Source organism: Asterias rubens, chromosome 1 (genome assembly GCF_902459465.1).
Source record: "Asterias rubens chromosome 1, eAstRub1.3, whole genome shotgun sequence".
Classification (NCBI taxonomy): Eukaryota; Metazoa; Echinodermata; class Asteroidea; order Forcipulatida; family Asteriidae; genus Asterias; species Asterias rubens.
Genome location: NC_047062.1, coordinates 1,287,550 through 1,305,521, shown reverse-complemented (window position 1 = coordinate 1,305,521; position 17,972 = coordinate 1,287,550). Strand labels below are relative to the sequence as shown.

Genomic DNA, 17,972 nt, shown 5'->3' with positions numbered 1-17,972 from the left:
CTTTAAGTGCCCTGCCGTCGATTTCACCAAACTCTTCCTAAATTAGGATTAATCTTAGGACTTGGGACTAATTCAGTTCCGTATTCGAAGTCGTTAGGATGCATTGAACCCATCCGAGTTACTTGTCCTAACTCAAGATAGGATTAATCATAGCGTTTTGTGAAATCGGATGCTGTTCATTGGGCAAATAACCACTAAGTTGATATAAATAATTGTCAGTATAGCATAGTTTTGAATGTTCTTGTTTTTTGTATTTTTCTTGTACAGATCTTGATTGCACTGAAATACCTTCACATAAAAAATGTTGTCCACTGTGACCTTAAACCAGAAAATGTTCTTCTTTCATCAGAGGGGGATTTCCCACAGGTGAGTTGCCGCCATCGTGGTCATGTTCCCTGTATCCAATAACAGTAATGTATGCTAATATTCATTGCACTGAAAATAGAACCAGGCTTCTTTTTATTCAAGCCTCAGTCTGGTTACATTGGTTGAGATTAAAGAAAATTAACATGGCTGCGCCATGATAAAGGTCTATTGTGTTGAATATGTAGAGTCCAAGACTTCATTCGGCCCAAATTAACATGGCTGCACCATGATAAAGGTCTATTGTGTTGAATATGTAGAGTCCAAGACTTCATTCGGCCCAAATTAACATGGCTGCATCGTGAGAAACACATTTTATCTTGTGCTTTTCTGAACGTCTGAAGAAAGGAAAACCACTGAACAACCTTAAATCTTTGTTGGTTCTTTTTCGGTAGGTGAAACTATGTGATTTTGGGTTTGCTCGGATCATTGGTGAGAAGTCATTCCGGCGTTCCGTTGTAGGCACGCCAGCTTACCTTGCCCCCGAAGTGCTGCGTAGTAAAGGATACAATCGCTCCTTGGACATGTGGTCTGTTGGTGTTATCATCTATGTCAGGTATTTATTTATTTATTTGTTTTTTTTTCTCCAGAAGACGATCAGAGCATACTGATCGAAACGTCAAGTTAAAACCAACGGTTCTTTTCAGAACAACCCCAACATATTTAGAGATAGTCATTACATGGTGTTACCGCAAACCTTTCCATATGTCGGGTACATGTATGGCAAGTTAATAATGCATCTAGCCACCGGGCTAGCTCGGTGGTCCGTAGTGGTAAGACATCTACTCTAGCAATGCAAAGGTTGTGGGTTCGAATCCCATCCGAGTGATTTGCCTGTGAATTTTATTTTTTCACAGAACTCAGTAAAAAGTTTACAGTTCTTACTACACATCAATTTATTAAAGACACTAGACACTGGTGGTAGTTGTCAAAAACAAGTGTTCTCACTTGGTGTTCCTAACATATGCCTAAAAAAACTGTGAAAGTTTGAACTCAATTGTTCGTTGAAGTTGCGAGTGATAATGCACGAAAAAACACCCTTGCCATACCAAGTTGTGTGCTTTCAGATGCATGATTTCGGGACCTCAAAATCTAATTCCGAGGTCTCAAAATCAAGTTCGTGGAAAATTACTTATTTCTCGAAAATATGTGGCTTCAGAGGGAGCCATATCTCACAATGTTTTATATTATCAGCAGCTCTCCATTGCTAGTTGCCAAGTAAGTTTTTTTATGCTAACAATTATTTGGAGTAATTACCAATAGTATCCAGTGCCTTTAAAGAAAACAATCAAGCTTTACAAACAAAGGTTTTTATTGGTGGCATGGGTGGTTAGTGCCTAAAGTGCTCGCCTCCAACCAATGTGGCCTTGGTTTGATACCTGGCTAAGGCCATATGTGAGTAGAGTCATGCCCGGTTCATACTTCTGCAAAGGCGATACAAAATTTTCATTTTGCATCACATTCGCATTTAACCATGCTTGAAGAAGCATTGGCTCTTTCCATAGATGCCACATTTGTTTTCTTCCGGATCTACAAACAAATTTAGTCGGATTTGAAACTTTGCATGGTGGAAATATGATATGGAAAGGTTTGCGGTAACACCATGTAATGACTATCTCTACATGAGTTGGGGTGGTGTAAATATATATATAATTACATGTCTACTGTTATCATTGATGGGGTCTGGTTGACCTTTTTATGACAGTTGTTATACTTGAAGATTTCCTTGACAGCTCCTGTTCAACTTCTATTCATTCTGAAAAAACATTTGCAAAAATCATCTTAATGATTTATTATTTCAATTGATGTTATTCTGTCTTTTCTCTTATAACCCTCTGCATTGTTAAATATCTATCAAATCATTAATGCTTCCAAAACTTAGGACTCCAGCTGTTCAGGGTAGTGAAGAATTATTGGTAATAGACGGTATTGAATAACCCTTTTTTTGCTATGAAAGTTTTTGCTATCTTGTAGGGCAAACCGCATGCGCGTCCAAACGCGCACATCATCAAGCACGCAGCATGCAATATTCCCGGTTTGAATTCTACGGCACATGCACACGCACACAGATGCCATGTTGTAGGTCAGATATGATGACATCATATTCAATACAGTCTATAGCCTCAACTACAGTATTTCAAGGCATATTTTCATTTGAAAACAATATTTCCTGTCTTTATTTGTGATGACTTTATTGATTTTTTGCAGCCTAAGTGGGACTTTCCCCTTCAATGAGGATGAGGAGATCACGGATCAAATCCACAATGCAGCTTTCATGTTTCCACCCAATCCATGGGATGAAATCTCTGACGATGGTAAGTGGATTGATAAAAAAAAAAGTTGTGCTAAAAGTAGTTTAATGGCCTGACATTTCAACCCTAGCAGAGTCTTTCTCAAAGGCTGAATTGTAACACACATAAACTGGTATTGACCTAATTCATCTGACGTCATCATCAGAATAATCTTCCAACTGCCATACTGGTGGATAATGTAATTCTGCGTTATTCAGTGACATTTTAGGCGATGCGGCATTTACACGTAAACCTATTGACCACCAAACTGGTGAGCGTGGCACAGTCGCCGCGTGTGACGTGCATGCAAAGGGTCAATACTAGTGTAACAAAAGCAGTCAGGTGGAAAGAGACTTTAAACAGTTACTTAGAACAATCTCATGAGCTTTCTATTAAGTGATGCTTGACAACCTAACTCATACGTTTTGTGGCTAGTTAAAGACACTGGACACTATTGGTAATTGTCAAAGACCAGTCCTCTTACTTGGTGTATCTCAACATAGGCATAAAATAACAAACCTGTGAAATTCGAGCTCAATTGGTCATCGAAGTTGAGAGATAATAATGAAAGGAAAAACACCCTTGTCACACAAAGTTGTGTGCTTTCAGATGCTTGATTTCAAGACCTCAAAATCTAATTCTGAGGTCTCGAAATCAAATTCATGGAAAATTACTTCTTTCTCAAAAACTACGTCACTTCAGAGGGAGCCGTTTCTTACAATGTTTTATACACTATCAACCTCTCCCCATTACTCAAAACCAAGTAAGGTTTTATGCCAATAATTATTTTTAGTAATTACCAATTGTGTCCACTGCTATTAAACGAGGTAGCACAAACTCCAAAAAATGTTGTGCAGAAAGCCCTCCACAGTCTTTTGCAATTGATTTAATGTAATGCAGTAGAAGCAATACTGGCACAAATTGGGAAGTAAAATAGTGACAAATGGCAAGTTGGGCTTGTTAAATGGAAAAAGGAAAAAAACATTCTTGGTTATATGAGCGAAATTTTCCTTTATCCTTTTTTGTTTTTCTTGCAGCTGTTGATTTGATAAAGAATCTATTGCAGGTGAAACTGCGGAAACGATACACGGCAGACAAATCACTGGCACATCCCTGGCTACAGGTAAGTTATATAGGGTCCGTTCGTTTAGCTTCCCTGGGTCAACCCCGGTGTGTGGCATTTTTTTTTTTCCAGGACGAGCATGGGTAATTATCTGCACACGTTTGTCCTGGAAAAAGAAAACGCCACACACCGGGGTCAACCCGGGGAAGCTAATCGAACGCACCCATAATCAAAGGCACGGAGGCAGTTATATTTGTTAGAATGAGCAAAACAACTACTGGAAATAACTGAATTAATAAGTAGGCCAATGCCGCCATTTTAAGAGCATATCAGGAGAAAAACCTCCAACTCCCATACCATACATCATTCTATTTATCCTGTTTGCATACACTTAAACATACGGTGTCATGGCCGAGTGGTTAAGAGCATCGATTTCAAGTTCTTGTGGTTAAGTTATCGAAGTGTGGGTTCAAATTCCAATTACTTAAAATAAGGATTCTTACCGCAGATGTTTTGTCAGCAATGTCTCTCACCTACATGTAGGGTTTGTTGTGAAGTCTTACTACTTTATCCATGATTCTTTTATTGTAACTCCTCAAACTTGAGTCCCTGTGCAAGATGCTTCTCTTCAACCAGGGGTATAAATGGGTACTTGCGAGGGTAGAGGTTGATTATTGTGTATGAAAAAAAAACCTAGCGTCATATGTCAGCTCAGGGCTCTACACTTCCCAGGGAGCTGGGAAAGATTAAAGAAATGTTATTGGCCCAATGACCAGGGCTCTAATGTAAAGCACATTGAGGCGTTATTGTAAAATGCATGATATAAAAACACTTTGTTAACTTTTAGTGTAATATTTCTGACAGGACTACAAGACATGGCTCGACCTACGGGAGCTGGAGACCCAAGTTGGAGAACGCTATCTTACACATGAGAGTGACGACGATCGCTGGGAAGAATATCGTCGGGATCACAGCGAGGGCGGTAACAAGACCTCGGGCCATGGCTGCAACAAAGCCAGTAATTCCCCGATTCATCTCAGCCCAGGGCGCCACATGGAGCGTGTGAGCACGCTGTGAGGACTCAATAAAAAAACCTTGAATCTCTTTCCCACCTCTATCGGAGGCCGATGATGCACAAACAACCTCCTCCTCCGCAGTCTACCTTCTATCCTTTTCTCTATCTCCCTCCATGGTATTTTTTTCAAAGCACCAGACTATTTATATGATGTACATGTTTTGGGAACTCCGGTTTGTCAATGAGGTCTTTTGTTGTTATTTACTCGGTTGTCGCATCACAGTACGGACAGAAGACTTCAGCAAGTTTCCCCTTTGCTTGGAAGGCAAACCTTTTGGTTATATCTAAGTAATACTTCATTATCTTTGAGAGATCGTATTGCTCAGATGAGAAGTTTCAGTGTTTCCTCTGAATTCTGACCTTGTTAAATGTCTTCATGGTGAACAAAAGGTAGCAGTTAGTTTCTTTGGATATAAGGAAATCCTGCTCTCTGGCACTCAGGATACTGTTTCCTACGAGTCTAGAACTCCAGGGGTTACCAAAAGGTGGACAGCTTATTAGTTTAACCTACCTCCTGAAATAATAATTCTAGTTGCAGATGTTTTTGTCAGCAACGTCTCTCACTTCTGGCCTATTGTGAATTCTTACTACTTTATCCCTCAAGCAAGATTGGTTTATATTATTTTAAAAAAAAAACAGGAAAGTATATCTTGAACCCTCGAAAAAAAAGGCAGCAACAGCATTAACTACTACAACAACAACATCAGCAACAGCAGAAACAACACTCAAAAGGAATTTGTCAAGTCTCAAGATGCATTCAAACCCTAAAAAGTTTTAAAGAAGTGTTTATATAGTACTTACTGAAAAATAGAATGCCACTGCAGGGATCACCTATTGAGGATAATAATAACAAATAATATTAGATTTATTTTAAGACCATTGTTGGAATGGTGTGATTGGAATTCTTTTCAACTATACTAAACTCTTGCCATATCTCATCACTTTGTGCAATATCAGGGTTTTTATTTTTTGCTGTAACCCTAGCGAAGCATTGATCAAATTACAGCAAAACTTGTTTTTGGTGAAAATTCATCAATTTCATAAAATGTAACCAGAAACTTCAGAAAACAGTCAAGATTTCGGTCCTTTACAAAAATTTTAGAAATCACTTTTAAAGTGAAGTTATAATAGGATTTGAGGCATTGAAATGAAGTTGTTGCATTTGGTAGAAAATTGTAAAATGGAATTTGTTGAGGCAAAATCAGTCCTTACCTTATGTTTGAATCTGCAGTATTGTCAAACACTCATCTCTTCAATAGTTAGGACTTACATACAAAAAATAGACCACAACAATTATTTGAACGAACCTCAGCTTCTGATTGTAAGCCACCTCAGCAAGTATTTGATTCAGAAAATTCAAAATTATTTTAGCCATTATCATCTTTGGGTAGGTAATGAGTGAAAAAAACCAATAATCGATTGACAATTTTAAAATCTTTTGAATACAATTGATACCAGTTACAAATGGGGGGCGGGGGGTCCACAGGCTACGAGATTCGAGCCAACAGTTGCCTGTATTCTATAGCAGATGTCTTTAAAGACATTGGACACTATTGGTAATTGTCAAAGACCAGTCTTCTCATCTCAACATTTGCACAAAATAACAAACCTGTGAAAATTTGAACTCAATTGGTCGTTGAAGTTGCGAGATAATAATGAAAGAAAAAAAACCCTTGTCACACGAAGTTGTGCGCTTTCAGATGCTTGATTTTGAGGCTTCAAATTCTAATTCTGAGGTCTTGAAATTAAATTCATGAAAAATTACTGCTTTCTCAAACACTACGTTATTTCAGAGGAGCCGTTTCTCACAATGTTTTATACCATCAACCTCTCCCCATTACTTGTTACCAAGTAAGGTTTTATGCTAATAGTTATTTTGAGTAATTACCAATATTGCCCACTGCCTTTAACTACTTATCGATGAATCGTGCACTGGTGGCAAAGACCATTTGGAATCATGTAATCCTTAAACGGTTTTATCCCTGATGCAATTTTGACGTCAATTACAAGGAGTAACCTCTTCCCCTGTTTCTGTTGAATAGCACAATGTATTATAATGCTGGTTTGCCCTTATAGGACAATGGTGTAAGTTACACTCCATTGTGTTGTATGAAACAGAGAAGTCCAATCTGGGCTAGTTAACAGTATGACTCCGTTAATTCAGTGCAAATGATGTTTTATTTAAAATAGTTATGCAGGTACAGGTGTTAAAAACTGAAGCAAATAATTTTCGCTTTTTAAAAAAAGAAGTATATTTTGGCTTTATATAACTATCAAACTTCCATGATGGATCAGGTTTTAAAAATTTGACCAGTACAGAGAATTGAAAGCGGATAATTGAAGACTAATACTCTGTGATGACCTTTTTAACTATCGGATTGGGAGATTATGTGAAGAGAGAGAGAAACACATTGATGTGGCAGTCATTGTAAATTTTGTCAATAAAGTGATTTCCTAATTATGATATTCATACAAATTTTGGTAATATGCATATCGGTTTTCATACTAGTCAATAATGCAAATGGAAAGAATAACATTTGAAGAAAAAAATTTGTTTTACAGGTTTTTTTTTCCTGAGAATTTCCTTTTTGTCTTTTTTGGAGTTTCCTCCCTCTTGTGGCTTTAAAAAGTGTATGTGTTTTGGGTTTGATTTTATTTTTAATTTTAACAACCAAATATCTGTAAAGTAATATTAACCATTTTTTTTGGTAGAATTATTTGTCATTTCTATCAATTAATTACTCTAATTTCACAATAAAACCGACACAATAATAGGCGTAAAACAAATTGTTTTCTATAAATCCATGAGAACATTAATTGGTTTTCAAACACATCAAGCTAACTTCCACTTTTTAATAGACTGTACCGGTACTACCTTGTACATCATTCACAGTCTGCTGAAAGACGAATAACTCACAGATGTTAAGTTTTGTGTCTGTCGCGTTGTTCCGCCTGTGCAGTGCGTGTTGAGGGAGCCCTTTATATGCAAATGAATAGCAGCTGCAACATGGGCACATAACGTATCAATGATTAAAAGGTTATGGTTTTATACAAAAAAAAACAAGCTCTGGTTTAAAAAAACTTTAAAAGCCCTTTTTGCATAATGCATCACTCCCTTCCGTTGCTTTGGTTCAATAGACTCTAAAAAGGAAATTAAGATGTGCCACCATCGCAAACAGCTCCTCCCAACTTCTCCTTTGAATCCCGCTAGAAAATGGGCAGCACATCAAACATAAACTGAAGCACAATTGTATGTTTGTATTGGATTTTAAGGAGTTTTTTTACCATGCCTGTTTTGTTTTTCTTTAAATCACGATGGGCCTGCTAAACTGTTACATTATTATTTTACTGTTGTTTCGTCAGCTGGTATATTTTTTTAAATATATATTTTAAAACCACACTTCAGCTTCACCTTGTCTCTAAGTTGCATTTTTTTCATTTTAGGGTTTCATTGGCAGGGTAATTAGGTGTGTATTTTTATGTGTACAAAATCAAGGTTTTATCTTCATTTGACGCAAAGTGCTTTGTGTTGAGGGGAAAGCCAATACGCAAAGCACTTCAGTCTAACAATGTATTCTGAATGGTTTTGGTTCTTTTGTTAATACATAACTGTATATATATATAAGGATATGTAAAAAGCATAAGGCATTGTCAAAGATTGCCTGTTACGTTTGAGTTATTTTCTGTCTTAATATTACTTTTTTTTTCTTTTCTCTATTTGGTGTTTGCTGTCGTATGTGCATGATTCTTGGTTTAAAAAGGAGGATGCAATCTTTCGCCCTTTCAGAAAACTAATCCAACCTTGTTTAACTTTTTTATTTTGTTTTGGCACATTTATTTTAGAGCAAGTATTCAGAAGTTGTGTGAGGAGAACTGTTGCTACATGAATATAACCTATATACATGTACATGTACTTGTATACAATCAAACTAACCTGGGGGTTTTGATGCTGTTTTCTATATTCAACTAAAAATAATTAAAAAAATTGGTGGTGACAAACACTAATCCCAAAAATTTAAAACATAAGCTATTAGCTCGCTATCCTCTCATTGACACCCGACACATGAAGGCCTCCCTGCTTTGTTTCCATGTTGTATCTTTTGCATAGCCCTGCTCTTCAAACAATGTTTCCCAACCTGGTTCCTTCATTTCCAACTGTGTGGCATAGGTTGGAAAAACCAAATACTTTCTATCTCTGGCTTGAGCCAAAAATGCTCCTTTTTTATGTGCCTGTGGCCCTACCACATTTGTAGCCGCATCCTCTGTACTTCAGCTTCCCAGTCATATATATTTGGTTTGCGGTAACACAATATGTGTATCTACTTGCCAGGTAGAGTTTGTTCTAGAGAACTGTCTTTCTTTATTCTACCACCGCAGAGCAGATTTATCGGATGTTCAGGAGACTTCCCAGTTCTGATAAAAACTGTCCTGCTTTTTAACTACTACCCGGGCGGAAGGTATAGAAAATTAGCTGGGACTTATACTGTAGCTTATAGGATCGTAATTAACTGTACTACCACGGAGTCAGTTCTTGAACTGGTCTCACTGTTTCGACTAGCTTGCTCTAGTCATCGTCAGGAGACTGTTGTAACTGTGAACTGCCTCCCAAATTTATTTTCAGTATTAACAATTCTGATCCATGTTGTTTGAACCTTTCAAACTTACCCCCCCCCCCCTACTTTTTGCCACCTCTGATAATAATAGTATGCAAGTCATCTCTATCTGTCAGTATTACAACTCTGGACTTGAAGCTGTTGTGGTGATAGCAAAACGACTCTCTCACAGCTGTCTCGTGACTACCGCGCCAAAGCAACGTGTCCACAAGTCTACTACAACCCTGTCACATTTCATTTGCCTTTCTCTTGGTGGAAAAGTAAAGGATTATCTTTCTTTTCTAATACATACATGGTGCTCTGAGCTTGAAGTGATATTAGCTGGTGATAAGTCAACTTTGGGGGCTGAAAGTTATCAACCAAGTTTGCTATAGATTTTAATTTGATGAGAGAAAGTTGTGAGTGGGTCATTTTGATATTTCTTGTGAATTTCAAAGATGAACGTAGATGAAAGGGGAATTAGTTCATTGACAAATGTGCTGACAGAAGAAGCACGATCGTGTCTGCAAGTTTAGAGTTTTGTTGATTAGCATGCATTATAGCCTTTTTTTCAAAAAAGACCGTGATTCGGTGAAGTGATCACCCTAAAGTTATTTACTTTCTACACTTTCATAATGACGTTTTGATATCTCTAATTAATTTGTGAAGTAGTGTGTGCCACATTTATATTGGCAAAATTTATTTATGCAGAGAGAGAAGTTGTGTCGTGTCAATATTGCACACCCCTGTAATTACTAACATTGGAGAATCATCATGGTTCAGAAATTAAGAGGCCTACTCAAAAACTTTTCTTTAAATTTGATCAAACTTCCAACAACAATGTCATGGCAAATCTTATACACTCTTTTAACAGATAAACCTGTGCAACTTTCTTTGCAACTGTCTCTCCCTGAAAAACATGAAACTTCTTTCAGTAGGTTCGTTGGAAATGTCAAGTTTTGGTTACTGAATGGTGGAAATTTTGATGTTTGTATCTTTGGACGTCAATCATGTCGTAGGATAAGAATGAAAACAAGTTTGTGCCCCTCTGTTTGTGTTATTTCAACTGTAGGACTTGAAAAAGTCATCAATACTTTGTGATAGGTAAGAAGAGGGTGCCAATTATGCCTGGAAAATTGCCCTTTTATGTGATGCTTTGTTTCCTGTGATGTTGGTTGGTCATCGGTGGTTGTATTTTTTGAAAGTTTATTAGAGGACTACTTTGCTGTGGAAAATATAGGGTTATCAATCAAGCATTGCCTTTTTGGAGACAACAAAATAATAGCCATCCAAGAAGGAAAGTAACAGCATTTGTTTTTGATACTGGATCAAATTTTATTATGACTAGTGTATCATGGAATGGAATAAACAGAAAATAAATGGAATGAATGGTCATCGTGTAATTCTTACCGACAACTTTGGTTAGTCTGGTATCTAAGAAGGGATTACATGTGGAAGTTGCAATGAAGTCTTAGGATTAAAATTAAAATGCCTGTCAATATCGGGCAGTTTTACTAACAATTTTCTAACTTCATATGAAATGTGGAGTGTATTACGTGTTTTAAGTTACTTCTGTTTTTAAAGTTAGCGACTTTTTGGTCCAAAATATTAACAGTAACGTGTACTTTGGGTATTTTTTTTTTTTTGTATTTATTAATTTCATTTGCTGTTATGCAGCGAAAAACTTGTATTGTTAAGTGTATTAATATTATTATTGTTATTATTAATACTATAAATACAAGGGCTTATTATTGTACATAGTCTTTCCCCCATACAGAAGCTGTAGGAACAAAGGTATACAGTAAAACAGTATCAAAACAGAATGGAAGTGGATGGTAATATTATACATACAGTTCTTATTAAGATCACCAGGTTATTGGTGGATACTTTGACAAATAAAATGCACTATTACAAAGACATGTTTTCAGACTCTTTATTTTGGAAGGTTGCAGAGGAGGGGTTGGTAAAGTTTGAAAAGTTTCCCTTAGACTTTAAGATGTTCCGGTAGAAGTGCCCTTTTCAGAACGAAAACTTTGTCTCTTGAGAGCTGTGTGTCGGAAGTCCAGGGCTTTGTGACTCGTCAATGTGCTATGCCACATAGTCTACACACCTTGCTCTATGCAACAGGTTCTTCCTGCTGAGGGCTGTTATAAACTCAATTTGTCGACCCATGAGGCATGTCTTGGCCGAGTGGTTTAGAGCACCGGTCTCAAACTCTGGTGTTTTTGACTAGCAGAGTGTGGGTTCGAATCCCGAGCCATGACACCTGTGTCCTTAAACAAGACACTTAACCATTGCTTCGTCCTTCAGATGTTACGTGAAGCCGCTGATCCTGTGTTTTGTGTAACGCACGTAGAGAAGGGATTTTCCCCGGTGTTCCTGGTTTGATCCGTAGCATATAATGCACCACAGCACCTTGTAAACCATTACTGAGTGCTTTGGTACGCTCCTTAAGGGTGTGATAAAGTGCTATATAAGAAAGCTTGTCGTAAGAAAGTTTATCCCAGCGGATCAGAAGATGTGCTTCTCAAGAAAGGATGTGTTCGAGAACTCCTTGTCTGATCAGCTGCTCACATTGAGATCTCTGAAGAAAATGCTGTAATGATCAAGAAACAAATAATCAGCTTCAATATTTGTTTTATGTTAAATTTGCATTGGGATGAAGAATATTATTTTGATTTACCCTGAACACTGGTGTATGTTAGCACTGTATGTATGCTCAGTACTTTTCCGAATTCTGTGGAAAAAATAGCTGCTAGGTAACTTTTGACAATTTGTGGAAGCTCCCAGTGTCTAGCCAAGTGTGAACATAAAAAGACTTGCTTTTCTCAAAAACACAATGCACATTTTTAAAAATCTACTGGACTTTAACAAAAGAAGAATTCCAAGTGATATGCTTTGTCTGAAATAAAAACTATTAATGTTAAAGATTCATTATCCATTCAGTTTTTACCTGGCTGTTTTTCTTGAGTACGATGACGGTTCCATCTTCTGTTTCAAATTCTCCGTGATCAACTAAACATCGAACCTACACACACACAAATAAAGTATTAAATCCTCTTAATGTTTTTGAGAAGAATTTAGGAGGAACATGTTGGGAGAGTGTTTCATTCTAGGTTCAAAGGAAAGTTCCTGAAGGCGTACAATCCTGCAATCCAGAGAACAGCCTGAATGTGCTGGACCATCAATGTGCCCAACTATAGGATCAATTCAACATCTGACAGGGCACCAAGGCAATGACTAGGGGCATAGAGTCAACTGCCTCTGTTGCACCCATGAAGGTGCATGCCTGCTCTTTAGTACTGAGATGACCAACACAGTGTTCCAAAACAAAAAATCTGTTCACTGATTTTTTGTTTCCTGCTCAAAGTTCAATTTTTTTTTTTTTTCAAATTGTTTTTGGCGGAAACCCCAAGAAGTGTGCATCAGTCATTCTATTGCCTCGTAAGAGATCATGTAGTAATCTGTGATAGTATCAGAAAATAGTCTTACCTCAATGTACAAGCTTTTTGGTGGTTTGCGATCCTGAAATAACAAAATATAGATATTTTTGTGTAAGAATTTGATTTCCATAACAATTTTGTAGTCTTATAACATGTTATAGCACTTCATCATATTCCTAGTGGCGTATCAAAGTGCAAGATATGCAAAGCTGCTTTTGAAATTATGAGACCCATTCTTTAAAAGGTGCTGCAGAGCAATCTGCTGCCAACTATTGCAGAAACACAGAAGGCAAACTAAACCCCCCTTCTCTTAATAGCGATAAGTGTACTGAGTTATTTTACCTGCATTACAACACATGGGACCTACACACAGACGTATGGTTTTCCTCCCCCATCTTAAGGATGAAGCAATTATGATTAAGTGTCTTGCTGGATCGACTCAAATCCACAAACACAGCACATTACAATAGATCCAGTTCACAGACCGCTTGGCAACGACACACCATTATTGAAACATTTTTTTCTGTGACAATTTTGCTTTAGTATACAGTATATAAAAACTATGCTAAGAAACATTTGCAGATACTTTTTCTGTCAAATGAGCATATAATAATCAAGTTACCAAGAAAATGCTGAGCATTTCAACTCTATATTTCAGTTTTGGTTCAAACATTTGAGTAAAGTTAAAAAGTTCAACAATAAAACGGAAACTGTATTACCTGCGTCAAGTCTAATCCATCATTGCCTAATGACCTCATGTATGATGCTAAGGACTTGTTGTATTTAGTAAACCATTGGACCTAAATCATAAACAAAACAACAGAAAGATATCACATGGGCTCACGGCTATTAGGTCATTAATTGCAATTTCAGATCTTTAAATTTCAAATGGGCGTTAAGTGAAAAATGTGTAAAGTTTAATCTTTAGAAAGTGTTGTGAAATGTCAATTGCTTCATATTTGAAGAATGGTGTTAAACCAGGTCTGAGCCAGGTCTGCTGAACCAGGTCTGAGCCAGGTCTGAACCAGGTCTGAACCAGGTCTGAACCAGGTCTGAACCAGGTCTGCTGAACCAGGTCTGCTGAACCAGGTCTGAGCCAGGTCTGCTGAACCAGGTCTGAGCCAGGTCTGAGCCAGGTCTGAACCAGGTCTGCTGAACCATATGAAATGAGGAGCTACACTGCTTGGCATATATGCATTGTCTCACAAGCTGGCCTGGATTTTCATCTTTGAGAGGGCAAGGCCATGTTGAGTTAGCAGAGGGCACTTCCATTTTGCTATGGGAAACTTTTGAAGAGGCACCAAGGCCAAGAACATAGGTCATTGCCCCCGTGTCCCCATGCTATTACAGACCTGCATTAAAGACCTGCATTAAGGACACTATTGGTAATTGTCAAAGACTAGCCTTCTCACTTGGCGTATCTAAACATATGCATAAAATAACAAACCTTTGAAAATTTGAGCTCAATTGGTCGTCGAAGTTGCGAGATATGAATGAAATAAAAAGCACCCTTGTCACATGAAGTTGTGTGCTTTCAGATTTTTGTTTTCGAGACCTCAAATTCTAAACTTGAGGTCTTGAAATCAAATTCGTGGAAAATTACTTCTTTCTTGAAAACTCTGTCACTTCAGAGGGAGCTGTTTCTCACAATTTTTATACTATCAACCTCTCCTCATTACTCGATACCAAGTGAGGTTTTATGCTGATAATTATTTTGAGTAATCACCAATAGTGTCCACTGTCTTTAAGTGCCTTTTGTAGTAGAAACCAAAGACTGAGTAGCCTTGTCCAAGGCTCTTTACGCAAGCACCGGCCCGCTCTGAATTCACAAACTGCATTATAGATACTATACTGCACGGTACATATCGAAGCACCGTTTTCAAGGTGTTTGGATCTTGTACCATGCTTGTTCAAACGGCCTCGTTGTACGAGGTTGAAACCTCTCGTTGTACGAGGTTGAAACCTCTCGTTGTACGAGGTTGAAACCTCTCGTTGTACGAGGTTGAAACCTCTTGTTGTACGAGGTTGAAACCTCCAAAAACCATGCTTCGACCCAATGGAATCAAGTACTGTTATGTACTGTGCAGTATAGTATCTATGCAGTTCATGAATTCAGAGGGGGCTGGTGCTTGCGTAAAGGGCCTTGGACAAGGCTAAAGACTGAGAAGTAATTTTGAAGGAACAACAATGAGTAACATTCATCTTCAGACCCCAACTTCTCACCTCTTGTTCTGAAAGGTTCTGTCTGACGTCGGCTGGAAGCACGCTGCCAAATTCCCATCTCATATTACGAATAATGGCAAGTCGATTAAATCTGTCAAGTACAAACATCTTGTTATTAGTAACCCTCCCACTGTTTGACCATTCAATGTTGTCCATGATCTTGTGAAGAATTCATCTACACAGTACATAGTCAACGCCCCTACTTACTGATAAATCAATACATTCCACTGTGGTTTTGACTGAAATATACAAATGTCAGCTTTCAACATAGTCAACGCCCCTACTTTCTGATAAATCAATACATTCCACTGTGGTTTTGAATGAAATATACACATGTCAGCTTTCAACATAGTCAACGCCCCTACTTTCTGATAAATCAATACATTCCACTGTGGTTTTGAATAAAATATACACATGCCGGCTTTCAATAAGATAACTTGGTGAATGAATCTACAGTACACTCTTCACACTTGAATCATGTGCATACACAACCCATTTAGTTGAAAAAAACCAGCTGGAAAATGCTACTAAGTAGAGAGGTAATGAGGGGAAAGTAGTGTTTGAAGTGACTCCAATTTATATAAACTAGAACAAATCAACATTTTCTTAACCTCACTTCCTATTTGAAGACTAGGTGAACAAAGACAAGATTTGAACGGGATTTGTTTCACACCAAATTGAATAAAAATTTGTGCAGTCAGTTTCCCTTGTGGTTTTCTTGCATGATTATATGATTATTGTGGCTACTGGGACAAACGTTTACTAACAACCAAGAAGGTAAGATCTTACAAGTAGGCAAGGAGACACCTCTTGTTCCTCTCCAGACAGGTGTGACGAAACTGCACCCCAGAGAACAGACCTCGCTCCCCCTCTACTGTTGCACTCCTGCAATAATAAATAACAACAAAACCGTCTCCTTAATTATGTTTTGAAAAGAGAATCTCTACCATTCATAATGTGTTTAATAATATACAAACTAAGAAATTAATCGAATGTACAAAAATCTTCTTCTGGTTTTGCCAAAGTTTGTGCTGGATTCAGACTACAACAACTAAAAAATAGCTCTGCAACACTCAAAATTTGAGCTCAATTGGTCGCCGAAGTTGCGAGACAATAATGACAAAAAAACACACTTGTCACACGAAGTTGTGTGCTTGCAGATGCTTGATTTCGAGACCCCAAAATCTTTCTCAAAAACTACGTTACTTCAGAGGGAGCCGTTTCTCAAAATGTTTTATGCTATCAACAGCTCCCCATTATTTGTTACCAAGTACGGTTTTGTGCGTACAATTAGTTTGAGTAATTGCCTTTAGATGGTAGACCCAAACTATTGCTTGAAGATAATCACACAGTTTGTAATGAGTACGGATAGGTGCAATAATGCATTCATCTTCTTGAGTCTACTGACAGTACTTACACATCAGTTTGATTCTGATCATACAGAGCTTTCATCTCTTCCAAAACTTGCCTCACACCATCTTCCTGAAAAGTAAATCGGAGCAAAAAAAAAGACAAAACAAAATCAATGTGGAGTTTAAACAGTGTGAATGAAACTCAAGATTTTCATATATCAGAAAAAGTGTCCATAAAAGGAACTGATTGATTTTATATAGGGTGCGTTTCGATTAGCTTCCCTTGGTCGACCCGATCTGCCCGATAGCTTTGACATCATTCCAGGGGCTCACGCGGGTCAGCCCCAAGTGCCATGCTTGTGGAACGGGTCACTTGTGGCTGGCCTGAGGTGCATGACGTCACCACGAGAGGGCGAATGCGATTGTTCGATTAGCTCTTGTCAGGGGCTCACCCGAATGAGCACCGGGGGGTCGACACAGGGAAGCTAAATTGAACGTACCCAAGTTGTCAATGACGATGGGCATGATCCTTGCTTGGTAATGTCTTTTTTTTTTTTTTTTTTTAACTGACTGATCCTCCATTCAAAAAGAGAGTTTTTTATCGATTAGTTTGTCTACATTTGTTATATTATAATTATATTTTTAAATATTAAAAAAATAAGTTTTCAATTCCAGAATCCAGCTCATCACTCACTCCAGAATACAGATACAGTCCCTATACACTTTACACTTACACTAATATACAGCACAGGCTACACTCAGCATGCTCAGTCACTGTTCTGTCATTGTCTGTGTACTAACTATACCAACCCAACGAATACATCATGTATGAGATTTAGACAATTATTATACACTCTAAATGTTTATTGTGGCACTTTGAAGTTTTTGTGGGTCAATTTCACAATATTTCACTCTCAAGTAGGATAGAGTAGGCAGCATTGCATATTGTTTACAAATTACTATTCCAATTAAAATAAATATATAACATCTTTTCAATTCAACCACAAAATAAGCCCACGTAAACATACAGATTGTTGAGGATGCCAAGGCCAAGGGCCCAATATGAAAAGTAGCATAATGGGTAAATGACTTACATTAAACGGTAACAACGTCCCATCAAGTGACCTTTTTAATTCGCGAATCAGTTCTAAAACCTTTTCACAAAACATTTTGACGATACACTTTACGGTTTGCCGGTATTTTTACATTACTGAAATTTGCCGCGAACGCGTACAATAAATTAGCCAGGTTCAAGATAACCCTTCCCGGCCTTGTGTCTCTATATAAGTCAGGGTATCTGACTTTTCCTCTTGGTGTAGCAGAACACATGCAGTACAATTGTCAATACTACGGATTATAATAGATGCCAAATATGTTGGTTTCAATTCATGAAAGAGGCTAGTTATTATGAAGAAAAATTGATTATAATGGCTTCAACCAAAATATTGTCCTATGATTTTGCCTTCTGGCAGATCAAAATGGATAAAAGACCCGCCAATCTCCGACAATAAGCCTCCGTTTAAAATGCACACTCACAGACACCATAGAATCATGTACTGTATGCGTTCTA

At 37.7% G+C, this 17,972-nt stretch overlaps 2 protein-coding genes across 3 annotated transcripts in view; one reads left to right on the top strand and one right to left on the bottom strand.

Moving 5' to 3' along the window:
* Window positions 1-6,398, top strand: part of LOC117289170 (serine/threonine-protein kinase D1-like) — a 40,011-nt gene extending 33,613 nt beyond the window's left edge. For both annotated transcript variants that reach the window (XM_033770177.1, XM_033770171.1), the window contains 5 exons: window positions 268-366; window positions 759-919; window positions 2,572-2,678; window positions 3,692-3,777; window positions 4,582-6,398. In XM_033770177.1, the coding sequence (XP_033626068.1) occupies window positions 268-366; window positions 759-919; window positions 2,572-2,678; window positions 3,692-3,777; window positions 4,582-4,794 (666 nt within the window). In that variant the 3' untranslated portion in view covers window positions 4,795-6,398. The remainder of the gene's footprint in view (window positions 1-267; window positions 367-758; window positions 920-2,571; window positions 2,679-3,691; window positions 3,778-4,581) is intronic.
* Window positions 6,399-10,585: 4,187 nt separating this feature from the next.
* Window positions 10,586-17,662, bottom strand: LOC117297705 (DNA replication complex GINS protein PSF1-like). Its single transcript, XM_033780857.1, has 8 exons — window positions 17,497-17,662; window positions 16,468-16,532; window positions 15,840-15,935; window positions 15,051-15,141; window positions 13,547-13,627; window positions 12,877-12,909; window positions 12,338-12,412; window positions 10,586-11,980 (listed from the first exon to the last, which is right to left on the bottom strand). The coding sequence occupies exons 1-8, from the start codon at window positions 17,569-17,571 to the stop codon at window positions 11,912-11,914; spliced, it is 585 nt and encodes a 194-aa protein (XP_033636748.1). The 5' UTR covers window positions 17,572-17,662; the 3' UTR covers window positions 10,586-11,911.
* Between the last annotated feature and the right edge of the window lie 310 nt (window positions 17,663-17,972).